We start from the raw sequence: 22,980 nt of genomic DNA on the forward strand, positions 1-22,980 counted from the left end.
ATCCCTATATGACTGCAGACCTGTGAATCCTCCCACCGCACTCACAACGCTCAAGTATGCGATACTTTTATTGAGCAAGGTAGAGCCCCTAAGGCCGCTTTACACACTACGATATCACTAAAGCGATGTCGTTGGGGTCACGGAATTTGTGACGCACATCCGGCCGCGTTAGCGATGTCGTTGCGTGTGACACCTATGAGCGATTTTGAATCGTCGCAAAAACGGTCAAAATCGCTCATCGGTGACATCCTCCCTATTCCCAATTATCGTTGCTGCTTCTACGATGTTGTTCCTCGTTCCTGCGGCAGCATACATCGCTACGTGTGACACAGCAGGAACGAGGAAGCTCTCCTTACCTGCGCCCGCCGGCAATGAGGAAGGAAGGAGGTGGGCGGGATGTTACGTCCCGCTCATCTCCGCCCCTCCACTTTGATTGGGCGGCCGCTTAGTGATGTCGAACCAACTGCCCCCTTAGAAAGGAGGCGTTCGCCGGCCACAGCGACATCACTAGGCAGGTAAGTAGTGTGAAGGGGCCGCGTGATTTTGTGCGCCACGGGCAGCGATTTGCCTGTGTCGCACAAACGATGGGGCCGGGAACGCACGCTAGAGATATCGGTAACGATATCGCAGCGTGTAAAGCGGGCCTTAGACAGGTTCTAGCTGGGACTCTGCATATCGCATACGTGACCGCCATTCTCGGCGTAGACACCGGAGAATCCTCGTAGCGCAGTTTGTGACTGCAGATTTGTGATTCCTCCCAGTGCACTGAGTGACACACAGAGGGACTGCAGACTTGTCATTCTAGACTGGACAACCTCTTTAATATTTGCTTCATTTTTTTTTTTAAATGCAAATGAGGGAGCTTCGGTGCACCCTTGGCGTGACCTATGCCTTGGTGCACCCATATATTTGCATATGAAAGCCAGTCCCTTCTTTTGACTGACAGCGCTCACTTAGTAAGAGTGGTAAAATCAGACATACAAGCTAATATTAGACAGCACTCACTTTTACTATTGGAGCGCGGTCAATAAAAACAAGACTTTAAAATACAAATATGAGGGCGTAACGGTGCACCAAAGCAAAGACCCCACCATCGGTGCAGGGAAGCAAAGACCCCACCATCGGTGCAGGGAAGCAAAGACCCCACCATCGGTGCAGGGAAGCAAAGACCCCACCATCAGTGCAGGGAAGCAAAGACCCCACCATCGGTGCAGGGAAGCAAAGACCCCACCATCGGTGCACCAAAGCAAAGACCCCACCAACTGTGCACCAAAGCGCCCTCATTTGTATATTAAATAAAAATTAGATTTTTCTGCCAATATTAAAAAGGCAACCTGTCACCAGATTTGGGGCCTATAAGCTGCGGCCACCACCAGTAGGCTCTCATATACAGCATCCTAACATGATATATATATATAAATACTCACCTGAGGGGCAGTCAGTAAGGTGCAGACTGGTCGGATGGGTGTCTGTTCTTCAGTACTGGCGCCTCCTCTTTCGGCCATCTTTGCCCCTCTTCTGAAGCCTGGGTGCATGACGCGTCCTACGTCATCCGCACTACCGACATTGAGGTCCTGCGTAGGTGCACTTTGATCAGAGTATTGTAGTGCGCATGCAGCCAGAAAGTGCACCCCCCCGCAGCGCGCCGCCCCAGGCACCGGACCACATGTGCCTAGTGGCAAATACGGCCCTGATGGTGAGGAAAGCTCCGATGCTGTTATGGTGAAGGGGGTTTAGAGCGGGGAGGGAGAAAGAACATTGCACAGAGAGGAAAGCCACCATTGTGATTTTTTTTTTTTTATAAACACTCTTTATTGATTATTAAAATTCACAAATGGGATAAAAACACATAAAAAATTCCCTGATAATAAATCTCATTAAGGCACAAAATCCCTTTATGGAGAGAACTCTCCTAGTGCACATGTCCACCTCTGCTCGCAGTATGTGTGAAGGCTGACCCTAGTGATGGCAAAGCGAGGTCTGAATATAGCCGTGCAGAAGAACGGCTATATCGTAGGGGATGGGGGGAAATGTGTATATATGTGTGTGTGTATTTTGGTTAAGATAACGGGAAAGTAAAATCACATCTAAGGCAGGCGGTAGCCAGATTCAATATGGCCACATTACCCAGACCGCCAGCATAACACCGAGCCAGACCTAGGATTGCCGCAGAATCCTACACACAGCTAGAGTCACGCTGCCTCGCCGTAAGGGGGTCCGAGCCTTGTGTCTGTACACTACCTAAGAGGTTGTTTACTCCAAGTCTTTTAGTATTTCTTCAGTTTGCTCTGCTGGAATATTAAAGGCTGCAGCCAATCAGTAGCCTCTGATTGGGTGCAGTGGTCAGATGACATGTCACGAGATCCGGAGACAGTGATTTTATATAAATTTTAGATGTGGCAAGTTCAATTTTTTTTTTTTATTATAGGGGCGGTCGATCGATAGGAAGGGGTGAGTGTAGTGGAGGGGGGGGGGATCCCCCAAGCTCCTAATCAAATTGGTCAAGAGTGCTCTAAAGTGTGCAAAGTGGTGCATGCCCTCAATGGTAAGTCACACACGGACATCGCAAGAGCCTCAGATTTTTCCAGATAGGAGGGGAAAAAAAAAAAAATTAAATAAAATTTCACCACCTTCTCCTGACAATTTTTGAAAAGCAGACTGCATTCTGATGTCATCCGCGTGCAGCCCGAATTTCCCATGGACCCATAGACTTGCACTGCAGATTTGGATCCAACCGTCGGATCACAATTGGACAGGTCTCCGTGATTTCCACAGGTAGCACTTGTTTGCCAGTATTGGAGGTCTGAATAAGCTTTCAATATTGAGGCCATATACCACTCTGGTGGCGTACCTTTTTTTATTATTTATATATATATATATTATATATAAATATAAATATAATGGGATCTCAAACCCTTGACCATATGTCCACATACTGATAGGCTATACGGATGCTGAAGAGGAAGTGTTCCCCCACCAGAAGCTGGATCAGAGCCACGCTGTCAGACCCAAGTGGTCCATTACATGGACAGCCATTTATCTGAATAGTCACCATGTAATAATACATTTCACCTGTAGTGGTCACTACAGGAAAAATGTCTCCCCCACCCCCCAAATATATAAGTCTGATCTTGTCAGCAGCCATATTTTAAAAGAATCTTTTACAGATTTCCCCCTTTTCAAGAAGTTATGAATAACTTTGACAAATTGTTGTAAGACCTAAGCTGTAAAGTTTGCCATTGTGTAGGGGTTGATCTGTGATTTTGCACCCCCCACCCCCTATGTTTCAGTTCCAGCATTGTTGTGAAGATTCATTAATCGTTGTGTATGCCCACCCTGGAGCAATCCCACCTCCACAATCCCACACGTGACGATTCCCCTCACAGTTTTGGTATAGGTGTTGCAGCTACGGCTATACTCTCGATGGCGCACTCATTTATGCCCCTCCGTATTCGGAAGAAACCCTTCTCTCCCCATGACTCCCCCCAGCTGTTCTTCACGATCCAGTACTTCTCGCCGCTGTTGGAATCCACTCCGTACCCCACCAGGAGAACCGCGTGGTTCGTTAATTGGAAGGGATTGAATCGATCCTGCAGCCCGGTGTGGTGGTAGATGCCTCCCTTATAATACATGAAGTCATCATAAACCTCGAAGGCTACGGCCAGGGGACCCCCTAATATCAACTCTAATTTCATGTAGGCTTCGTTGCAGCCACCGTAGAAGCCCCCCACGTAGTGGTACTCGGAGGAGTAGTATCTGTAGTAGTTATCCTTCAGGGTACAGGGAGAGTCTTGGCCGGTGTACGGGAAATCGGTCTCTTCCACGATGCCGAAGTCCTGGATGTATTTGCCAGAGATCAGGTAAGGGAAGCCACCATCGCAACCTGCAATGAAGAGACATGAACGCAAAAGGATGTCAAAGTCTTGGCAAGGTGCAAACAAATATTGAGGAAAAGGGGTCTAAAATCAAATCCTAGCGTAAAACACTCACGGCAAAAAAACCTCCAAAAACTAAAAACCTAGTGAAGGCCCTAGAGCATTTGGGCCACAAAATATATTCAAGTATGTGTAAAGGGACAGGCTCAGGACCATCTAGACCAGGGTTTCCCCAAACTCCAGTCCTCGTGGCCACCCCCCAACAAGTCATGTTTTCAGGATTGCCTTACTATTGAACAGGTGATGGAATCATTATCAAGGCATCACCTGTGCTATATTAAGGAAATCCTGAAAACATGACCTTTTGGGGGTCATGAGGACTGGAGTTGGGGAACAACTGATCTAGACAATGCACTTTAAACTGGTTTCTTCACTCAAACACTCGTAGGGTTAATGCACTTTGTGTTGCAGCAGCAGACTAGTTCAGCTAGATCAATTGCCAGCCAGGATTTAAGCCCTCTGCTTCCTGGACTTGTTGCTGATTATTCTATTCAGTTAGGAGCTAGCCAAGGAGCAGAGATGATGTCTTGTTCATTACTGCTGCTATTGTTCTCCTACCTCCTTTGTACCCCTACCTGTACACCATCTGTTATCCCCCTGGTGCAGATTTTTTTGGTCTGTTTCTGTGTTGGTGGGTTGTTGGGCTCCGTCTGGGTCAATCCTACGTTGGAGGCTCGACCTTGACTACTATTAAGTCTACCGTCAGGATAAGGGACAGCTCAGGGTCCCGATTTGTAGGGTCAGTCTAGGAAACCTGTTCCATCCAAATATGAAACCGGCCTAAATGTGGACTGTGGTATCTGAACTGGTTGGAAGTCTCCAGATATTGTCACATTTGGGTCAGGCATGTTCATACTCGGCTGTACAACGCTGGCCTTCAGAAATGATAAAATTATGGTTGTATACATTCGTGACCAGAGGTCGCACAAGAGCTTGGACATGTGTGAACGTGGCCCAAGCGCACACTGATGCACAAACTGACCACAAGCCTCTGAAATTGACCACCTCCTGTAGGTCTACGATAACGTTTGGCTACAGGTCTTTTCACCTTAATCTATGTGTAAATGTGGCTTCTCTCAATATTAAAAATCATGTAACACTAAGTGTCCAGAGAAACAGATTAGATCTTTATAAAACCCAAATGTTCAGTATGAAACTGAGAAACAGACGGACAGAAATTTACAGATTAGACTTCTGTTTCAACCTCACGTGACTATGAATGGTGGACTAGTTTTATCACTTGTAACTGAGGGTAAAGACAGAAGAGCGGTGAGCAGCCCTGGAATACTATTACACCAATTAGACTGCTTGTGCTTGGTGATATCAATAGCTCTGAAGATCTTCACATCCCATCTTCTACAGCTCCTAATGTGATCAAGGCGTTTGCTGCCGATAATGGGACAGTCACTTCCAGGACTGATGACAAAACCCCATACAAAAGCTTTAGTGCAAAATGTGATGAAGAAAGATTGCGCTGGAGACATTGAGTGGCTGTTATAACCCGTACCATAATGGGGCAAATTAGGGGTCCAGTCCCAATTTTGAGTGCAGCAGTGACATCATATCAACAGCACCTATAACCTTCAGCAGCGAGTATGCCAGAGTTTCCATCTTGGCTACATAGATGTGGATGAAAGAGTTACAAACACATGCTTACAGCCATGCCCCGGCAGTCAGTAAGGCCCGTATACCATCCACTAGGCTCCTTTAGCCCTTGGGCTCTGAACGCAGGGGGGGAGTAACGGCATAGTCAGAACCAGCAATTTCCTTTTCTGCAGCCAGAACCTCCATAATCAACTCCACTTGGCCAGAATCAGTCTCCTTCCTCCTCTGGCAGCTGATAATAGAATTCCTTTTTACAAAAAAGTACAGTGACATGTATTGCTAATTCTCAGCCCCTCTCCCGATAAGCAGCTCATTATACAGAGCAGCCGGTTGTGGTGAGGGGTCTAATGAACGTTCACCGGAAGCCCGCTCTTTAGGATGGCGTGCACATTGCCAAGTGTCGGTTCAGGGAGGAAGTGGATGAACTCTAGCGCCACCTATTGGAAGAAGCAATCCTAAAAGTCAAAAGTGGCTCTCTTGAAATTGCAAAAAACTAAATGGTGTTTTTTTTGTGCCTCCTTACACAGTTTACCAAAATCGGATCAGATTTTATATTTTTATAGCTTAGACAGACACACCGATCTGTATAACGTAATGAAAACCACCGTGTGCGATGGGGGCGTCGCTGATCTCCGGCCCGGCGAGAGGGGCGACGCTGCTATAGACTTCCTCCTTCTTCCCAGTTCCATGTGGATGACGCGTCCAAAGTTATCCACACAGGTCGGTATTGCGATCCTGTGCAGGTGCATTTTGATCTGCCTGCTGACAGCATTTCAAAGTACTGTAATGCACAGGCATGAGGAAAGGTCAAAGACCGCCCGCGCATGCGCACTACAATACTGTGATCTGCCCTCAGTAGGACAGATGAAAATGGACCTGCGCAGGATCGCAATGGCGGCCTCTGTGTGAATGACATAGGATGCGTCGTTTACAAGGGGCTGGAAAGGAGGCAGCAGAGGGAAGGTGCCAGACCAGAGATCAGCGACGCCCACCATGCCGGACCGCTCCCTAGAGGAGTACAATAAAAGGTCTTTTATGTTATACAGAGCGGCCTGGGATCTTATATACAGTATTCTAGAACAGTGGTGGACACTGTTTTGAAGGGGAAAAACCTGGCAACATGTTCCCTTTAATAGTCACCTTAGGGGACTTTAAGCTACGCTTCCCTTTTACCCTCACCTTCTGTATCCTCACCCATCCCCTGTAGACTGAACCCTCGCGGGCAGGGTCCTCTCTTCCCCCCCCCCTCCTGTATCCTCACCCATCCCCTGTAGACTGAACCCTCGCGGGCAGGGTCCTCTCTCCTCCTGTATCCTCAGCTATCCCCTGTAGACTGAACCCTCGCAGGCAGGGTCCTCTCCCCCCCCCCCCCCCTGTATCCTCACCCATCCCCTGTAGACTGTGAGCCCTCGTGGGCAGAGTCCTCTCTCCTCCTGTATCCTCACCCATCCCCTGTAGTCTGTGAGCCCTTGCGGAAAGGGTCCCCTCTCCTCCTGTATCTTAACCCATCCCCTGTAGACTGTGAGCCCTCACGGGCAGGCTCCTCTCTCCTCCTGTATCCTCACCCATTCCCTGTAGACTGTGAGCCCTCACGGGCAGGCTCCTCTCTCCTCCTATACCAGTCTGTGCCTTGTATTGTTTATGATTATTGTACTTGTCCTTATTTTATATACCCCATTCACATGTAAAGTGCCATGGAATAAATAGCGCAATAATAATAATATTATTTAATAATATTAGTAATATGATCTTGTGGTAAACACAGCAGTGTACCAGCACCGCTATATATAGTGAAATCACTATAGTCTCCCATGAACGCCAGCTACAATCTGGCATTCACAGGTGAATTGAGACAAGCACAGGGGTTTTCAGCTGACCCCCGCTTGTCATGGCATCCGCTTTGCGCCCTGTGAAATGTTAAATGCTGCAGTCAGAGATTAACAGTGGCATTTAACAGGTTCACAACCATGGACTGATCTCTGCTCTACCCGCGGCCATTAAAGGCACAGGATAGCCAATTAAATCAGCCATCAGCTGGTGGTGGTGGTGGGGAGGGGGCTCATGTGCACATTGCGTAATTCCATGCATTTACGCAGTGTATAGCACTGCAGCGTTAATGCATGCGTCCCCTGCACAGTCTATGTAGATTGTGCATGATACATTCACACGATGCTTTTATGAATGCAGCAATTTGGGTGTTGAAATTTTGACCCAAATCCGTGCGTCCATAAAAAGGAGCGTGTCAATTAATTTGTGCGCTATGGATGCAGCTCCCACTCTGTTTATGGAGGGGGCAGCAGCCACAGTGCATGAAAAATCGGCTTTTGTACAAAAAAAAAAACCTGCATCCATTATGCAGTGTTTTTGCAGCGATTTGGCGCACATGTGCTGTCAAATCGCTGCAGAATACTCAGCAGTTACGTGCGCATGAGCCCTAAATGTACGGTGTAACACTGACAGATGGATGTTTGCTAAATATGCCGCCATAGATTGTCACCTTCTGAGTAAAAAGTATTAAGGCCATCATTCTAGGTTTAACAATGTGTGATTTTACATTACAAGGCAGCAGAGCCACTTACCCTGGGAGTAATTACTGCAGGAGACCACTTGCTGGGGGCTCAGTACGGGCTTCTGTTGCAGTTTGGTCAGCAGACGGATACGAGCTTCCAACATTCCCATGGTTGCAAAGGCGTAACAGCTGCCGCAAGATCCTACATAAGAAGGCACGCGTCACTCCAGGTCTTCAGCGGTAAACAAGAGAGGGATACAGGCTGATGGGGGTGACCGTACCTTGATTCCTAACAGGGCTGACAAAGCTGATCCCCTGAATATCGCGCCAATCCCAAGCATCGGGGAGACCTTGATATTTCTCATCGGTGGGCAGAGGAGCTGGAGGCGGAATACTGGGAGATCAAAAAGGGAGAAAAATTATTTTTCAGAGCAAAAAAAAAAAAAATAAATAAAATTCTATAGTGTAAACCCCTTAACATCTGCCAAATAGCCAAATATTTGCCGCAGCTGTGGAGCGGAACCAGCTTCATGCAGCATGGGGTGCGGGCTGTGTTATACTGCCGACACCGGAGTAACTTCATAGTATCACAGCTTTTGCAACCTTAACATACCTCCATTTTAAAACGCCTTGTACCCGTAGTCGGCCAGTGGCACCTTGACCCTCAGTTTGGGTTTCACCCAGTGCATCCCCCCCCCACCCATATGGGACATAGCACAATACCACAGTATTGGAGACTCATACACAGATAGACGTACTTGGGAATTTTAGATTTTCGCCCGCCGGCTCTTCTCAGAAGATCCTCCATTGACAGCCCGTCCAATTCAGGGTACGGCCCCGCGGTCCAAGATTTCTGGACAGAGTTTATTTGTTGCACAAATCCGAGGTTGCTTTTGAAGGGCATGCTCGACATCCTGAAGAATTAGAGGAAAATTGTACTTTTTGCACATTTTGGATATAATTATTGTATTTTTTAAAAACTATAAAAACAGTTTTTAGCAAGTTTTTTTTTTCTTGCTAAAAAGGGAGGGCAGCAGATTCCCGAGATGGAGAACGCAGACACTCAGCCTTACCGATCGCTGAGAGGACTCCTCTCCCCTCCTGACCCACAATGATCTACGTGATCGGGGCAGAGCAAGCTACCAGGACCTGCGATGGATCACACCTTTCCATAACTTGAATCCTGCATCCCTCCCCCGGCGTCCTCAAATTTGTACCCCCCCCTCTGCAAGGCAGGGGTCATTCTGAAAACATTGGCGGTGCAGGCTTCAAATAAAGGGCCCGTAGTAAGGGGGTGTTCGCAGATTGATCTCTCGGCTCAAGATCTCATCTGTGCATGCGCCACCTCCGGCCCATTGATCTTCATGCAGTAGACTTAAAAAGAACCTGTCAGGTAAAAAAAAAAGCTTTCTGACCTACAAGCTGCAGCCTTTGTGAGCTATTAACCCCTTCCTACCCATCCCTGTGTTATTTTATTACTTTCATATTACACAATATCACCTTTTATTACTTTCATATTCCCTATGTAAATGACAGTGTCTCTAGCCCTATGGGCGTCTACACGCTTTCCATGGTATCACGCCCCTGTGGGCGTGTTACCATGGATTTACATCAGCGATGTGACCGGCGCTACTTTAGAATCTCACGTGCGCACTTATTCTCGCAGCCTCATCCTGGCGCTTGCCTCTCGGCTTCTGATGCGCGCTGCGCATGCTCAGAAGACGCCTGCGGTTCCAGTCATGTGCAGTGTGCGACAGAAGCGGAGAAACAAGCTCCAGGACGAGGCGGCGAGAATGGCAAGCTTGAGCGTACGCGAGATTCTGAAGTTGCGACGGTCACGTCGCTGATGTAAAACCATGGTATCACGCCCACAGGGACGCAATACCATGGAAAGCGTGTAGACACCCACAGGGCGATGAGACGCCCATGGGGCTAGAGACCCTGTCATCTACATAATATATATGAAAGTAATAAAACGTTATTTTATTACTTTCATATTACACAATATAACATAGGGATGGGTAGGAAGGGGTTAATAGCGCACACAGGCTGCTGCTTTTAGGTAAGAACGCTTTTTTGACCTGACAGGTTCCCTTTAAAAGGAAAATGGCGCAGATGAGATCTCGGCATGTTATTGAGCCGATAGCTCAAACTGCGCAAGTGTCCCGACTCCGGCCGCCATTTCTTTGAAGCCCGACAGTTTCTGGATGCTCCTCCTGCCTAGCCGCGAGTATCTGGCGCACCTGCTGCACCATCGCACTACTCCACCATGGCCTGTGACCCCCCCATCTTCACCGCCCCCAGCTCCAGTAAAACACCACCAGATTAGAAGACTGACCCCATTTTTTTCCCCTATCTAAATTTGGGGGGAACATCTTATAAAAGCGAAAAGTACGGTCAATATTCGACACCAGCTACTTTTGGAGTGACTTATTGGTAAGGCTATGTTCAGACATTGTGCTTTGCAGTTATCCCTTGTGGCAAATTTTCCATCTTATAAGTTTCCTCCTTTCCTAAGGATTTTCATACATATACATAATTTTTTTTTTTTTTTATTTGCAGTGTGTTTAATTACCAGGCCAGCTTATATGGTAAATCTATAAACGTGATGTCAGGTCTGTTCTTCGGTGGCGATCCCTAGCCTCCTCATTGCCGGAGGTGAGAAGGGGCATGTACACTCTTGAAGATTGATATTTCAGACCAGTTGAATGGTTAAGCCGCTGAACCAAACTGTGTCCTCTAAGGAGCTTGTAAGCACACGGAGCTTTAAGCAGCACTGGCAAGCTGTATTGCAAACAGCTTGTAAGCGCTCCTGCCTAGCCTTTGAAATGGGCCGCTGGAAACAAAGGCGACAAGCTATAAACATGAAATAGCAACAGCCTATGTGCTGTGCATATACGAGGACGTATTGGCCTGCAATCATTTATACTACGAGACTCACCATCCTTCTTTCTTGGGAAAAGGCGTTGGGTTTAGTTTTTCACCCGATGTGGAGGAGACCTTCTTTCCGACGAAGCACGCCCAGTTACGGCCCAGTACGTCGTGCACCCAGCCAGGTAAGGTGTCATGGCAGTAACTGGTGACGTTGGATCCGTGCTGCTCATACTGAAAGGGGAGTGAAGAACATGGCTGACCATAAACTACAAGAATCACCAAACTCAGAGATCGTCATAAAGTATAACCCTATAATCATCGTACACCCACCGCTATGTTAGGTGCTGGGTCATGAAAACCCCAATATATGAAGGGTATGAGAGTCTGTAGGGAAAAGCCTTCACTATAAAACCCCTCAGGACAGACTGGCCTCCATCCTCGGCTTCTCCTTCACATTCATGTTGGGAGAAGTTGGCGACAGACTACAGAAGGTTTCATTGTAGTCTGTTACTATGGAGTAATAGGTCTGCAGAACTAAGGCAATGTCTTTGGGGCTACAAGTCTGGGTCAGAACTGCGGTTAGTCTGAGTTTTGTTGACCATATAAACATTGAGCTCCAGCCTTATGTAAGGGTCTCCTGGTGTGCCACCTGGGGGTGTAAAGACCACCCCAAGAGCAATAGGAAGTCATGGACCCATTGCTATAGATGATGGGAGCAAAACTTAAAAACATTGCCATCTACTCCTACATCAATGGACACGAGAAATCGGTGGCATTCGAAGCACTCTTCTTCTCTACGGACCCCCCCCCCCCCCCTTTATCTGCTGTCACACAGCCGCACTGGCAGGCTATACAAAAAAGTTTGTGCATTATGGGATTGCCCGAGTTTCCCCAAAACCCAAAAAGTTACAATAGGCCACACATACCTTGAAAAAGGCGAACCACTTGTAACCATTGACCACGATTTCAAATCCTTGGTTGTAGATGATGGTGACGTAGCCGACATTTCCCAGATCATCCTCGGCAATGTCCAGCTGTCTTATCGTGAACTTGGCCGTCTTTTCCACCGACCCTAAAATAACGAGAGGTTTAGACTTCTACATTTGTGTGACCACCTCACCATAAGTGGCCGTATACTCAACCCCCCCCCCCTCCCCTCCCCTCCAGTATTTATAGGCTGAATATTCACAAAACGGAAACCTTTGGAGTAGGACGTGTCCTACAGTCTGAAGGCATCCGACAAGCACTGAGAACAGTGAACTTGGGTATTCTTTAGGCACAACTTTCTTCCAAAACAGCACCCCCGATATAGACAGGTGGTGTGCGGTATTACAACTTGAGCCACTTTAAATGAGACCAGCTGTAAAACCGGACACAGCCCTTGGACTGACGGCAGGTTACAAAGTACCCGTGGCCTCTCTGCTTCATTTACTGTCTCGGTCCGTTGGCCTGTGCACAATTGTCCACCATGCAAACAGACAATTTTAGAGTCTCAATTTTGGGAGTGGTTGGATGCCCGGTGATCAGCCATCTTCTTATATGGCTAAAGAGGGTAAAAACAAAGAGCTTTTGCTGCACAGGGCGACAAGTCCGTTTCTGGCGGCAGCACGGGTGTCACACGGACCGCACACTGATGTGATCCGTGTGACACGTACAAGAGAAAACACAGGCCACATAAAAATAAATTTGTATACTTACCTGTCTCCGGCGCTGTTGTTGCTTCTTGGTCCCGCTCATTATGCCTCATGCATATTCACTGCACTCATGACAGACCTGGAAGTAACAGCAGCGCCGAGGACAGGCAAGTATACAAGTCCATGCTGTCCGTGTGCTATCTGGTTGTTACACTGATAGCACATGGACACCAAATGGCAAATACACATGCATGCCTCACCACGGACCGCGTTTTGCATGGTCGTGTGAAGGCCTAAAGCTGTAAATGGCTTATATTTACTACAAGCACTATTCGACAATATCCATTTATGAAGGTGGGAATAAGCCGTTCATTTATTGTATTTTTAGATTTCATGCTGTCCGGCACGGCTCACTTCTGCATCCTTGTCGTGATCAGTTCCGCCTTTAGCCCAATGTGGAAGTGACTGGTGCCGGACATGAAAATGAGAGTATCATACCTTTTGTTCTTTAAGTTTATAGTATGTCTTATCTAGAAAGTGTTACGTGTCCAGACATCCCCATTTAGTAAAGGCAGTGATCAGGAAGGGCAGGGCGGGGCGGGGGGGGGGGGCAATGCTGAGCCTCCGGTGATGATCAGCAAAAGCAGGGAGGCCTACCAGTGCGTCCTACTGACCAACATCAGTCACTAGAGAAGAGCAAGAAGATTGTCGCCCCCATGGTCCAGCATCCAGGCCGGTCCCCACTTCTGCACCAGGCATCATTTCCGCCTCTGGTGCTTACTAGGCACCGCAATATAATGGGGACCAGCGACCAGAGGCACCAGGAATGCCAGGCGCAAAAAAGATGGCTCAACTGGTAGAGTGAACCGGACTGGACGTTAGATCAACTTATCTCTAATAGTCCTTGTAAAAAAAATGTCTATGCTAAGGCTTCCGGATTAAGGGGAAATCTTCTAGAGTGTTTCTTTATTCTGCTTTATAAGAGGAGGACCCCTCTCTCTCTATAAGGCATATACACTGGGGCAAACAAGCTGGATGTTCACTATTAACTGGTCTTCATCAATCCTAAGTAAAGCGGTCACAGATACGGCACCAAAGTCTTAGAGGTTCCTAGAGTATGTCAGGATCCCTACAGGGCCTTCCTTTGGAGGAGCTGGCAATCCTTCTTTACATCCAATGCCAAAGAAAGATGGAGAAATGTGTGCACATAGATGACCATGCTCAGAGCCCAGCAGTCAGCTGTTATGTATGGTGGGCTCCCATAATTTCCTGGGGGAAGATCAGGATCAAGCAGTCGACCTTGTGTGTCCATTTATTTTTCATACACATAAGTTCTCTACTAGTGATGAGCGAGCACTACCATGCTCGGGGTGCGCAGTACTGGTAACTAGTGATGAGTGACCACTACCATGCCCAGTACTGGTAACTAGTGATGAGCGGGCACTACCATGCTCAGGTGCTCTGTACTGGTAACTAGTGATGAGCGAGCACTATCATGCTCGGGTGCTCAGTACTGGTAACTAGTGATGAGCGGGCACTACCATGCTCGGGTGCTCAGTACTGGTAACTAGTGATGAGTGAGCACTACCATGCTCGGGTACTCAGTACTGGTAACTAGTGATGAGCGGGCACTACCATGCTCAGGTGCTCTGTACTGGTAACTAGTGATGAGTGAGCACTACCATGCTCGGGTACTCAGTACTGGTAACTAGTGATGAGCGAGCACTACCATGCTCGGGTGCTCAGTACTGGTAACTAGTGATGAGCGAGCACTACCATGCTCGGGTGCTCAGTACTGGTAACTAGTGATGAGCGGGCACTACCATGCTCGGGTACTCAGTACTGGTAACTAGTGATGAGCGGGCACTACCATGCTCGGGTGCTCAGTACTGGTAACTAGTGATGAGCGGGCACTACCATGCTCGGGTGCTCAGTACTGGTAACTAGTGATGAGCGGGCACTACCATGCTCGGGTGCTCAGTACTGGTAACTAGTGATGAGCGGGCACTACCATGCTCGGTACTCATAGCTCGTTCATCACTAGTTACGAGTACAGAGCACCCGAGCATGGTAGTGCCCGCTCATCACTACTCTCTATCCTTCTCCAATTAAGTGCACATGACCACTTGGCCAAGCGGTCATGTGTATGAGGAACTGTGGAGAGATTGCGGTCAGTAAAGTGACCGTTCTCGTGTGTGGTTAGCCTGACACTACTATATGTTTTAGATCATGATTTCAAAGCTTGGAGCCATCATACACTGTACATAGCAGAGCCTTCATCGTTTGGCCGACCTATAATAGCCATCACTCCTGCCCCCCATACAGAAGAACTCTCAGCCGCACGCTAGTATGAGAGTCACTGCCAGACTTTTCCGTCAGCGACTCATCTCCAGGAAGAACAAAAAGGATAATTTGTGGAGTCAGGAGAGCCCCCTCAACATTTCCACCCCACCATGCAAACTGATATCAGCAGGATCGAACATCGTCCGGTTTCGCCCAGACTCCTCCATCAGGGGCTCCTCTTCTTGTTTGGGCGTTGAAGGTACAGCTGGCCGCATATTCCTTCCCCTGGTGTCATCTGTCGGGCAGTATTGGGAGCCCCCCTCCAAACATCATATAATTGTGTTTTGTCCCCTCTTCCCTGAAAGCAACAGGTTCATCCAACTTCAATAAGGTATATTGGGGTTTTACATAAGGGGAGTCATCCTTGGACAAACCCTCTAAGTATGGCACAATATTAGTAAAACAGCCAACTATTTTTTATTCTCCCTTTCATAACAGAAGTGAAATTTTGCATGAGGCTTAATGCAGAAAGACCCTGTCCAGTGTCACCGAGAAGTAGACACTGCTGATCTGCAGCCCGGGCTTTACAGCAGCCGCCTGACCTCACAGATAGTGGTGCTGGGACCTTGTGACAAGACTGAACCAGTCCTGCAGGCAAACTGGTAACAGCACCTTACTGGGCACATTGCACAATAGAGGAAGAGGGAAAAACAATGGCAGGATTAACCTTTTCAGTGCTGGAGGCACAGATCCTGCAGTTACATTGTGGGGATTAGTTACAAGACGCTGTAACTTAATATAGAAAGTAGCAGCCGCGACCGCTCAGCCTAAAACCGAAAGCAGAAGCACGTTAGTCGCCCACACACAGCAGGGCCCGGGCGCAGATGCTGCAGAACATCCCCTGCAACACCGCCTCACCCAACTCAAGGCTCCTAATGGGCCACCTAGCAAGGCAGTGATAGGCGGCTAGTGGAGGGGGACTGCAAAGTGACCCCTAATTCCTGCAGCCTTATTGGTTGTCACCCGGCTCTGCCAGAATGGGTATTTATTAGTTTCTATTCCCAGGGGGAATTTCCACATATCCCAGAATGCACTGGTGTAAAGATTAGGGAAGCAGAAGAGCTTGCACTTAGGGAAGGAGGAAACACGTGATCACGTGACCCTAAATCACCATCTCGTCCACAGAGCTCACACTCTACAGCCCGTATGGAAGGACATGGGCTATTCTAGCAGCAAAGCAATGACCCAGCACAAAGCTGCTGCAGAACATCTTTAGTAACATGAAGATTTCTGCTGTTACATCTTGCATCTGAAGGAGACTGAAAAGACAAAAGGCGCTAATAGGGTACTAATGTTACAAACGTTAGTGGAATATAATCAGATGTGCTCCCCTGATAGGTGTGAACAGGCACCACTGCTATAGAAAGCCGCAGCACCAGGAGTATGCGCCAAACATGCAAATAGCAGTGGACTCCTGCGCGGTCATAAGATGAGGGTCAGCGGTAATGGGTAAATGTGACTATTCGGCGTGTCAGAGACCACATCTCCTCCCTCAGATAAGTCACACGTACATTGCGGAATAAAATCACCTTGGACCATTACCCCCGACCATTTTACGATAGCGCCAAAATTGCAACTAGCAGTGGACTCCCCGCGCTATCTGTATCTGATGACAGAAGGGACTTTCCTAACCAGGAGAATCACAGATCAGGTGACCCGGGCCACAGCTCACAACGGAGTATACAACAGCACAGGTGCGGGGGAGGCCAAGAAGTGGTCACATGACACAGCTGAGCCGGACCACAAGGCTTGCACTCCATTATATCCCAGGAGGTCACCCCCAAAGGCTCACACTTCATTAGCACATTAGGTCACTGTGAACCCAGAACTTGGCTTCAGGACACCATTTCTGCCTCACCTCAGAGCCCAGGTCACCCCACTTCCCAGTCACCCCACTCCCCTCCCCACACCCTGCTCCTAGGTCACTCCGCTCCCCATGCATCACCCCACTCCCCTCCCAACAGGTAACCCCGCTGTCCTTCACCCAGGTCACCCCACTCCCCTCACTACCCAGGTCACCCCCGCTGTCCTGCAGCCCCCTCCCCCCCCCCAGGTCACCTCACCCTGCTCCCCCCTTCCCCTTCCCCCCCCCAGGTCACCTCACCCTGCTCCCCTTTCCCCCCCCCCCAGGTCACCTCACCCTGCTCCCCTTTCCCTCCTTCCCCCCCCCCCCAGGTCACCTCACCCTGCTCCCCTTTCCCCTTCCCCCCGCCCAGGTCACCTCACCCTGCTCCCCTTTCCCCTTCCCCCGCCCAGGTCACCTCACCCTGCTCCCCTTCCCCCCCCCCGGTCACCTCACCCTGCTCCGCTCCCTCCCCTCCCCCTCCCAGGTCACCTCACCCTGCTCCCTCCCCCCCCCCCCAGGTCACCTCACCCTGCTCCCCTTCCCTCCCCCCCCCCCCGCCCAGGTCACCTCACCCTGCTCCCCTTCCACCCCCCCCCCGCCCAGGTCACCTCACCCTGCTCCCCTTCCCCCCCCCCGCCAGGTCACCTCACCCTGCTCCCTCCCCCCCTCAGGTCACCTCACCCTGCTCCCCTCCCCCCCTCAGGTCACCTCACCCTGCTCCCTTCCACCCCCCCCCCCCCCCCCCCCGGTCACCTCACCCTGCTCCCCTTCCCCCCCCCTCCCGCCCAGGTCACCTCACCCTGCTCCCCTTCCCCCCCCCCGGTCACCTCACCCCTGCTCCGCTCCCTCCCCCCCAGGTCACCTCACCCTGCTCCGCTCCCCTCCCCCCCCCCCAGTTCACCTCACCCTGCTCCCCTTCCCCCCCCTCAGGTCACCTCACCCTGCTCCCCTAGCACCCCCCCCCCCCCCAGGTCACCTCACCCTGCTCCGTTCGCCAAACCCCCCCCCCCCCGCCCAGGTCACCTCACCCTGCACCCCTTTCCCCCAGGTCACCTCACCCTGCACCCCTTTCCCCCAGGTCACCTCACCCTGCACCCCTTTCCCCAGGTCACCTCTCTCCTCACCCTCCTACCCTCCCCCCCAGGTCATCCTGCTCCCCTCCCCCCCAGGTCACCTCACTCTACTTACCCTGACTTACCCTGCTCCCCTTCCCCCACAGCTCCCCTGCCCCCCAGGTCCTCCCGCTCCCCTCCCCCGTCTCACCCAGCTGGGAGCAGTCTATGTCCTTGTTGCAGGCCCCTCCTTTGCTGGGGCTCACTTGGAACTCCCAGGTGCCTTCCAGGTCCGGGAAGGAGCAGTTGGCCGGGGTGTCAGAGGCCCCGGGCCGGCTCCAGGCCGCCAGCAGCACAAACACCAGCACCGAACGCAAACCCTCCATCTTCCTGTCCTGTGACTACGGAAGAGCAGCGATGCGTAAGGGTTAAATAGTGTCAGCGGTCACATGACAGCAGGAAAGCGACGGAGGTGAGACGGTCACGTGATCTGAGGGAGGGGCCTCGTCTCAAGCGACACCACACGGTCTTGTAAAAAGTGGGAACATTGACAGAAAGTCCCAATATGTCGGCCGCCCTGTAAAAGACGTACAAACCTGATGCCTGTGGTCACCAGACTGTGAAAGCTGACTGGCGAAGAGCAACTATTCCTCACTATAGCAACCAATCAGCTTTCGGCTCTTAAAGTTGAGTAAAATGAAAGCAGCTCTCTGATTGGTTAAGAGCAACTATTCCTCACGATAGCAACCAATCAGCTTTCAACTCTTGGGGTTGAGTAAAATGAAAGCAGCTCTCTGATTGGTTAAGAAGCAACTATTCCGCACTATAGCAACCAATCAGCTTTCGGCATTTGGGGTTGAGTAACATGAAAGCCGATCTCTGATAGATTGCAATGGGGAAGAGGTTTTGGAAGCTCTCATGACAATGGGCTGAAGTCCCCTTTTGATAATAGGCACAAATAGCCTGTAGACTCCCATGTAAAATGCATATTACCCTATAAAGTAGCCTGGTCACCTACGCGTACCTCCCAACTTTTGAAGAATACAAAGAGGGATAAAGAATGTGGCACGCTGAGTCAAATTTTGGTAACGCCCCTAGCCACACCCCAAACCACACCCATTTGGCAGTGAGGGATGTTCAGCAGAGTCCCGGACTGTTCATTCATTCATAGCAGCCAGAACTTTCTCATATTTCTATAAGCGTCACTATATGACATGTTGCTTATTTGTGCCTATAAGGCCGTGTTCACACGTTGCAGAAATCCTGTGTTTTTTGTTTCTGCTGCTGACTGCATCAAACTACACAATAACAATCTTCTCATCTTCTCTGATTATTCAATTTTTGCTGCATGTTTTATGCCTTTTCCCCATTATTTCTTGCGTTTTTGGTTCAGATGTGAATCTGCGTTTTTAAGGCTATTTTCACACTTGCGTTGTTTTCCTTCAGTCACAATCCGCTGTTTTGGAAAACAGTGGAATCCGTTAACGGCTTACCATAGACTTGTATGGATGACGGATTGTGACAGAAGTACCTGCGTTGCTTCCGCTAGCCGATGCTGCGTTGCTTCTGCCGGGCGGAAGGAACGCAGCATGTAACATTTTTTGAGCAGCGGAATCCTTAGGATTTCGCTGCGCATGCGCTCTCTGGCTCCCTGCACACATAACCAGGGTACACATCGGGTTACTAAGCAAAGCGCTTTGCCTAGAAACCCGATATTTACCCTGGCTATATGTGCAAGGAGCCAGCGCTAAGCGGTGTACGCTGGTAACCAAGGTAAATATCGGGTAACCAAGCAAAGTGCTTTGCTTAGTTACCCGATATTTACCCTGGCTACGTGTGCAGGGAGGCCGACACTTCCCTGCTCGGCTCCGCCCCCTCCCACACTCCACTCCGCATGTATACACACACTCACACTCACCTGTCCCCAGCCATGCAGTCCCCGCGGCACTGACATCCTCAGCGCCATGGCCCCGCTCGGCTTCACCCACCCCGCACTCCGCCCCCCGCACGCATTCTCAGCGGCGGAACGATCAGCTGATCACCCAGCGGCCGGCTGCTTTGAGCGATCAGCTGATCACCCGGCGGCCAGCTATTGTGAACGATCAGCTGATTACCTGGCGGCCGGGTGATCAGCTGATCGTTCACAATAGTCTGCTCCCGGTAAACTGTAAAGAAGAAAAAAGAAAAGCAGATTCCGTTGTTTTGTACGATCCGTTGCATCCGTTGTGCCATTATATGCAACACATCCGTTGCATCCGTCGCACAACACACTGCAACGGATGACGTTCAACGCAAGTGTGAAACTAGCCTAAGTGTTTTCATAGTACAGTAAAGCTCGGATTCTGCAGTCAGTATCTGCAGTTTTTCCATGCAGTTTCTTGAAGCTCCACATAGAAACCTCTAGAGAATAAAAAAAAGCACCAAAGTCGCAGAGTTCAGCGGCGTCTTTTCATGGAATCACATCCACTTTGCTTGGAACAATTAAACACAGCAGAATTTATGTGCAAGAAAGGAGCAGAAAAACACGGCATTAACGCTACATGTGAACAAGGACTAATTGTCCAAGCAAAGTGGATGAGACGTCATGAAATCTGCGGTTTTGGTGCTTTTATTTCTCCATAGGCTTCTTTGTGGAGCCTGGAAAAAAACGCAGTTACATTTTTAAACACAGAATCAAAGCTTTTCTGTAGTATTAAAGCATTAAAACCCGGATTCCCATCTGCACCAAACTTGCATCAAATATCCAGGAAAACACATAAAAAACGCAGCAAACACGCAATAATTAGATAAGATTGTTATTCCGTTGTGTGGAAAAAACGCAGCATTAAGGCTATGTGCGCACGTGTGCGCTCTACACCGCACCTAAAAGGTGCGCTTCAGAGCGCAGCTGAAAAGCTCCGTTCTGAAGCGCATGGTGCCGGCAGAGAACGTGCGCTCTGCATGCAGCTCCTGCCATAGACAGAGCAGGGACTGCCGGCAAAGCGCAGGAAAGAAGTGACATGTCACTTCTTAGAACGCGCGCTTCGGGCAGCAGCCGAAGCGCTGCGCTCTAAGACGCCACGTGCGCACGGCCCCTGCACAATCTCCATAGATTATGCAGGGGACGCAGGACGTATGCAGTTATGCTGCGCTACAAAGTGCAGCGTAACTGCATGTAATTACACAACGTGCGCACATAGCCTTACGCTACGTGTGAACACGGCCTCAGCGATACATTTTTATTACATTTTTATGGGTTTTAATAGAGAAAAATAATTGCGCCATTTTTTCACCTCATTTACTGATCCCCATAAATAATCTGATAACTGTGTTGTTTGGGTCGTTACGATTACAGGGACACCAAATATTTCCATGTTATTTGCTGATTTGTGACGGTTATTAGTTTAAAAAAAAGCGCAATAAAAATTAAATTATTCTATTTTTTTAAATTATTTTTAGAAGAAACAACATTTTTTTCCTCTCTTTATAGAATACAGTACACAGAGATGCTGCACTGCACAATGGAGCTCCGTGTCCTGTGTAATCAGAGACTGCAATGCAGGTTCATCTATGTAAAATCCTTCCTCTGACATCATCAAAGCTAGTGGCTCAACAGCTAGGACAGCTAGGGCTCCTGTTATGTGTTTGAAAGTTGCTGGTTTGATCCCAAGGGGGTAGTGAAAGTTATATTTTTGCCATTTCTTTATAGTGGTTTTATTGGAACAAAAGAATCTGACCTGTCAGCTACATTGAGATGTAGTGTATATCTATATATCTCTTTGTAGCTAAATAATTTGCGTCTGCCTTCTCTGCTTGCAATATGGGTCAAGATTACCAAATCCTCCTACATATCTCAGTATAGGCAGTTTGTCAATGGTAGATTTACTGCCTATGACCAAATTGATCACAAGCTGATGAGTTATATCCCTGTTCTGAGAGATCAGAGAAGATGAGATTGAGGAGGTGGAGCCGGGTGAAGATCTGTGAACTGCAGGAGAGAGCCCTCAAATCAGGACAGTCCTGCTGAAACTGAGACAGTTGGGAGGTATGTGCTTGGGTGCTCAATACTCATAACGAGTGATGAGTGGCCACTGCTGTTCTTGGATGCTCAGTAGTTGTAAGTAGTGATAGGCAAGCACTACAATGCTCTGTACTTGTGAAGATGAGTGGACACTACCATGCTTGAGTACTCATAATAAGTGATGAGCAGGTGTGGCAACCCTGAGGTTCTGGTCGCCACAGGGTACTGCACCTCAGTTAAGGTGCGGTATCCATGTGGCCCCTCACTTGCTTGGGATTGACCGGAGCCCAGGGGTGGGATTCAGCCGCTTCTGTCCGGTTCTGGAGAACCGGTTGTTAAAATAGCAGCCGGTTCCCAGAACCGGCAAGAAACAGCTCTGGCGACTCGGTTCCCTGTATTCATTTGTGTTAGTGTCTCTTTAAGACACTAGCACAAATGAATGCCCGCCCCTCCGCGCCGCACTTCCTGGTTCAGTGCAGCCTGTCTGCTCCCTGATCCAGCGTGTAGCGACGTGCTGACACTGCAGAGAGGAGCTCCTCCTCCTCCGTCTGTCAGCGTCAGAGTGCCGCGGAGGAGGACGAGAGACACAGGAGCAGCCGCCGCTGCTTGGACCAGGTAAGCTGCTCAGTGAGCCGAAGCTGCAGGGAGAGGGGCCGCATAAGATGGGAACGGTTACTATATGTGGCTACGGTATATGGGGAGAGGAGGCCATAATAGGATGGAATCTGCAGGGGAGAGGAGGCCATAATAGGATGGAATCTGCAGGGGGAAAGGGGCCACAATGGGATGGGATCTGCAGGGGAAAAGAGGCCACAATAGGATGGTATCTGCAGGGGGAAAGGGGCCACAATGGAATGGGATCTGCAGGGGAAAAGAGGCCACAATAGGATGGTTTCTGCAGGGGGAAAGAGGCCATATTGGGACAGGATCTGCAGGGGAAAAGAGGCCATAATAGGATGGGATCTGCAGGGGGAAAGAGGCCACATGGGATGAGATCTGCAGGGGGAAAGGGGCCATAATGGGATGGGATCTGCAGGGGGAAAGGGGCCATAATGGGATGGGATCTGCAGGGGGAAAGGGGCCATAATGGGATGGGATCTGCAGGGGAAAAGAGGCCATAATAGGATGGGATCTGCAGGGGGAAAGAGGCCACAATAGGATGTTATTTGCAGGGGAAAGGGA

At 49.5% G+C, this 22,980-nt stretch overlaps 1 protein-coding gene across 1 annotated transcript; it reads right to left on the reverse strand.

Annotated features, from left to right (window-relative positions):
- Positions 1-1,795: 1,795 nt before the first annotated feature.
- CTSC (cathepsin C) lies at positions 1,796-18,284 on the reverse strand. Its single transcript, XM_075337558.1, has 7 exons — positions 18,010-18,284; positions 11,850-11,995; positions 10,991-11,154; positions 8,808-8,963; positions 8,331-8,443; positions 8,120-8,251; positions 1,796-3,883 (listed from the first exon to the last, which is right to left on the reverse strand). Exons 1-7 carry the CDS (start codon positions 18,182-18,184, stop codon positions 3,381-3,383), a joined length of 1,389 nt encoding a protein of 462 aa, XP_075193673.1. The 5' UTR covers positions 18,185-18,284; the 3' UTR covers positions 1,796-3,380.
- Positions 18,285-22,980: the final 4,696 nt, after the last annotated feature.

The sequence above is a fragment of the Anomaloglossus baeobatrachus genome, chromosome 2 (genome assembly GCF_048569485.1).
Source record: "Anomaloglossus baeobatrachus isolate aAnoBae1 chromosome 2, aAnoBae1.hap1, whole genome shotgun sequence".
Taxonomy (NCBI): Eukaryota; Metazoa; Chordata; class Amphibia; order Anura; family Aromobatidae; genus Anomaloglossus; species Anomaloglossus baeobatrachus.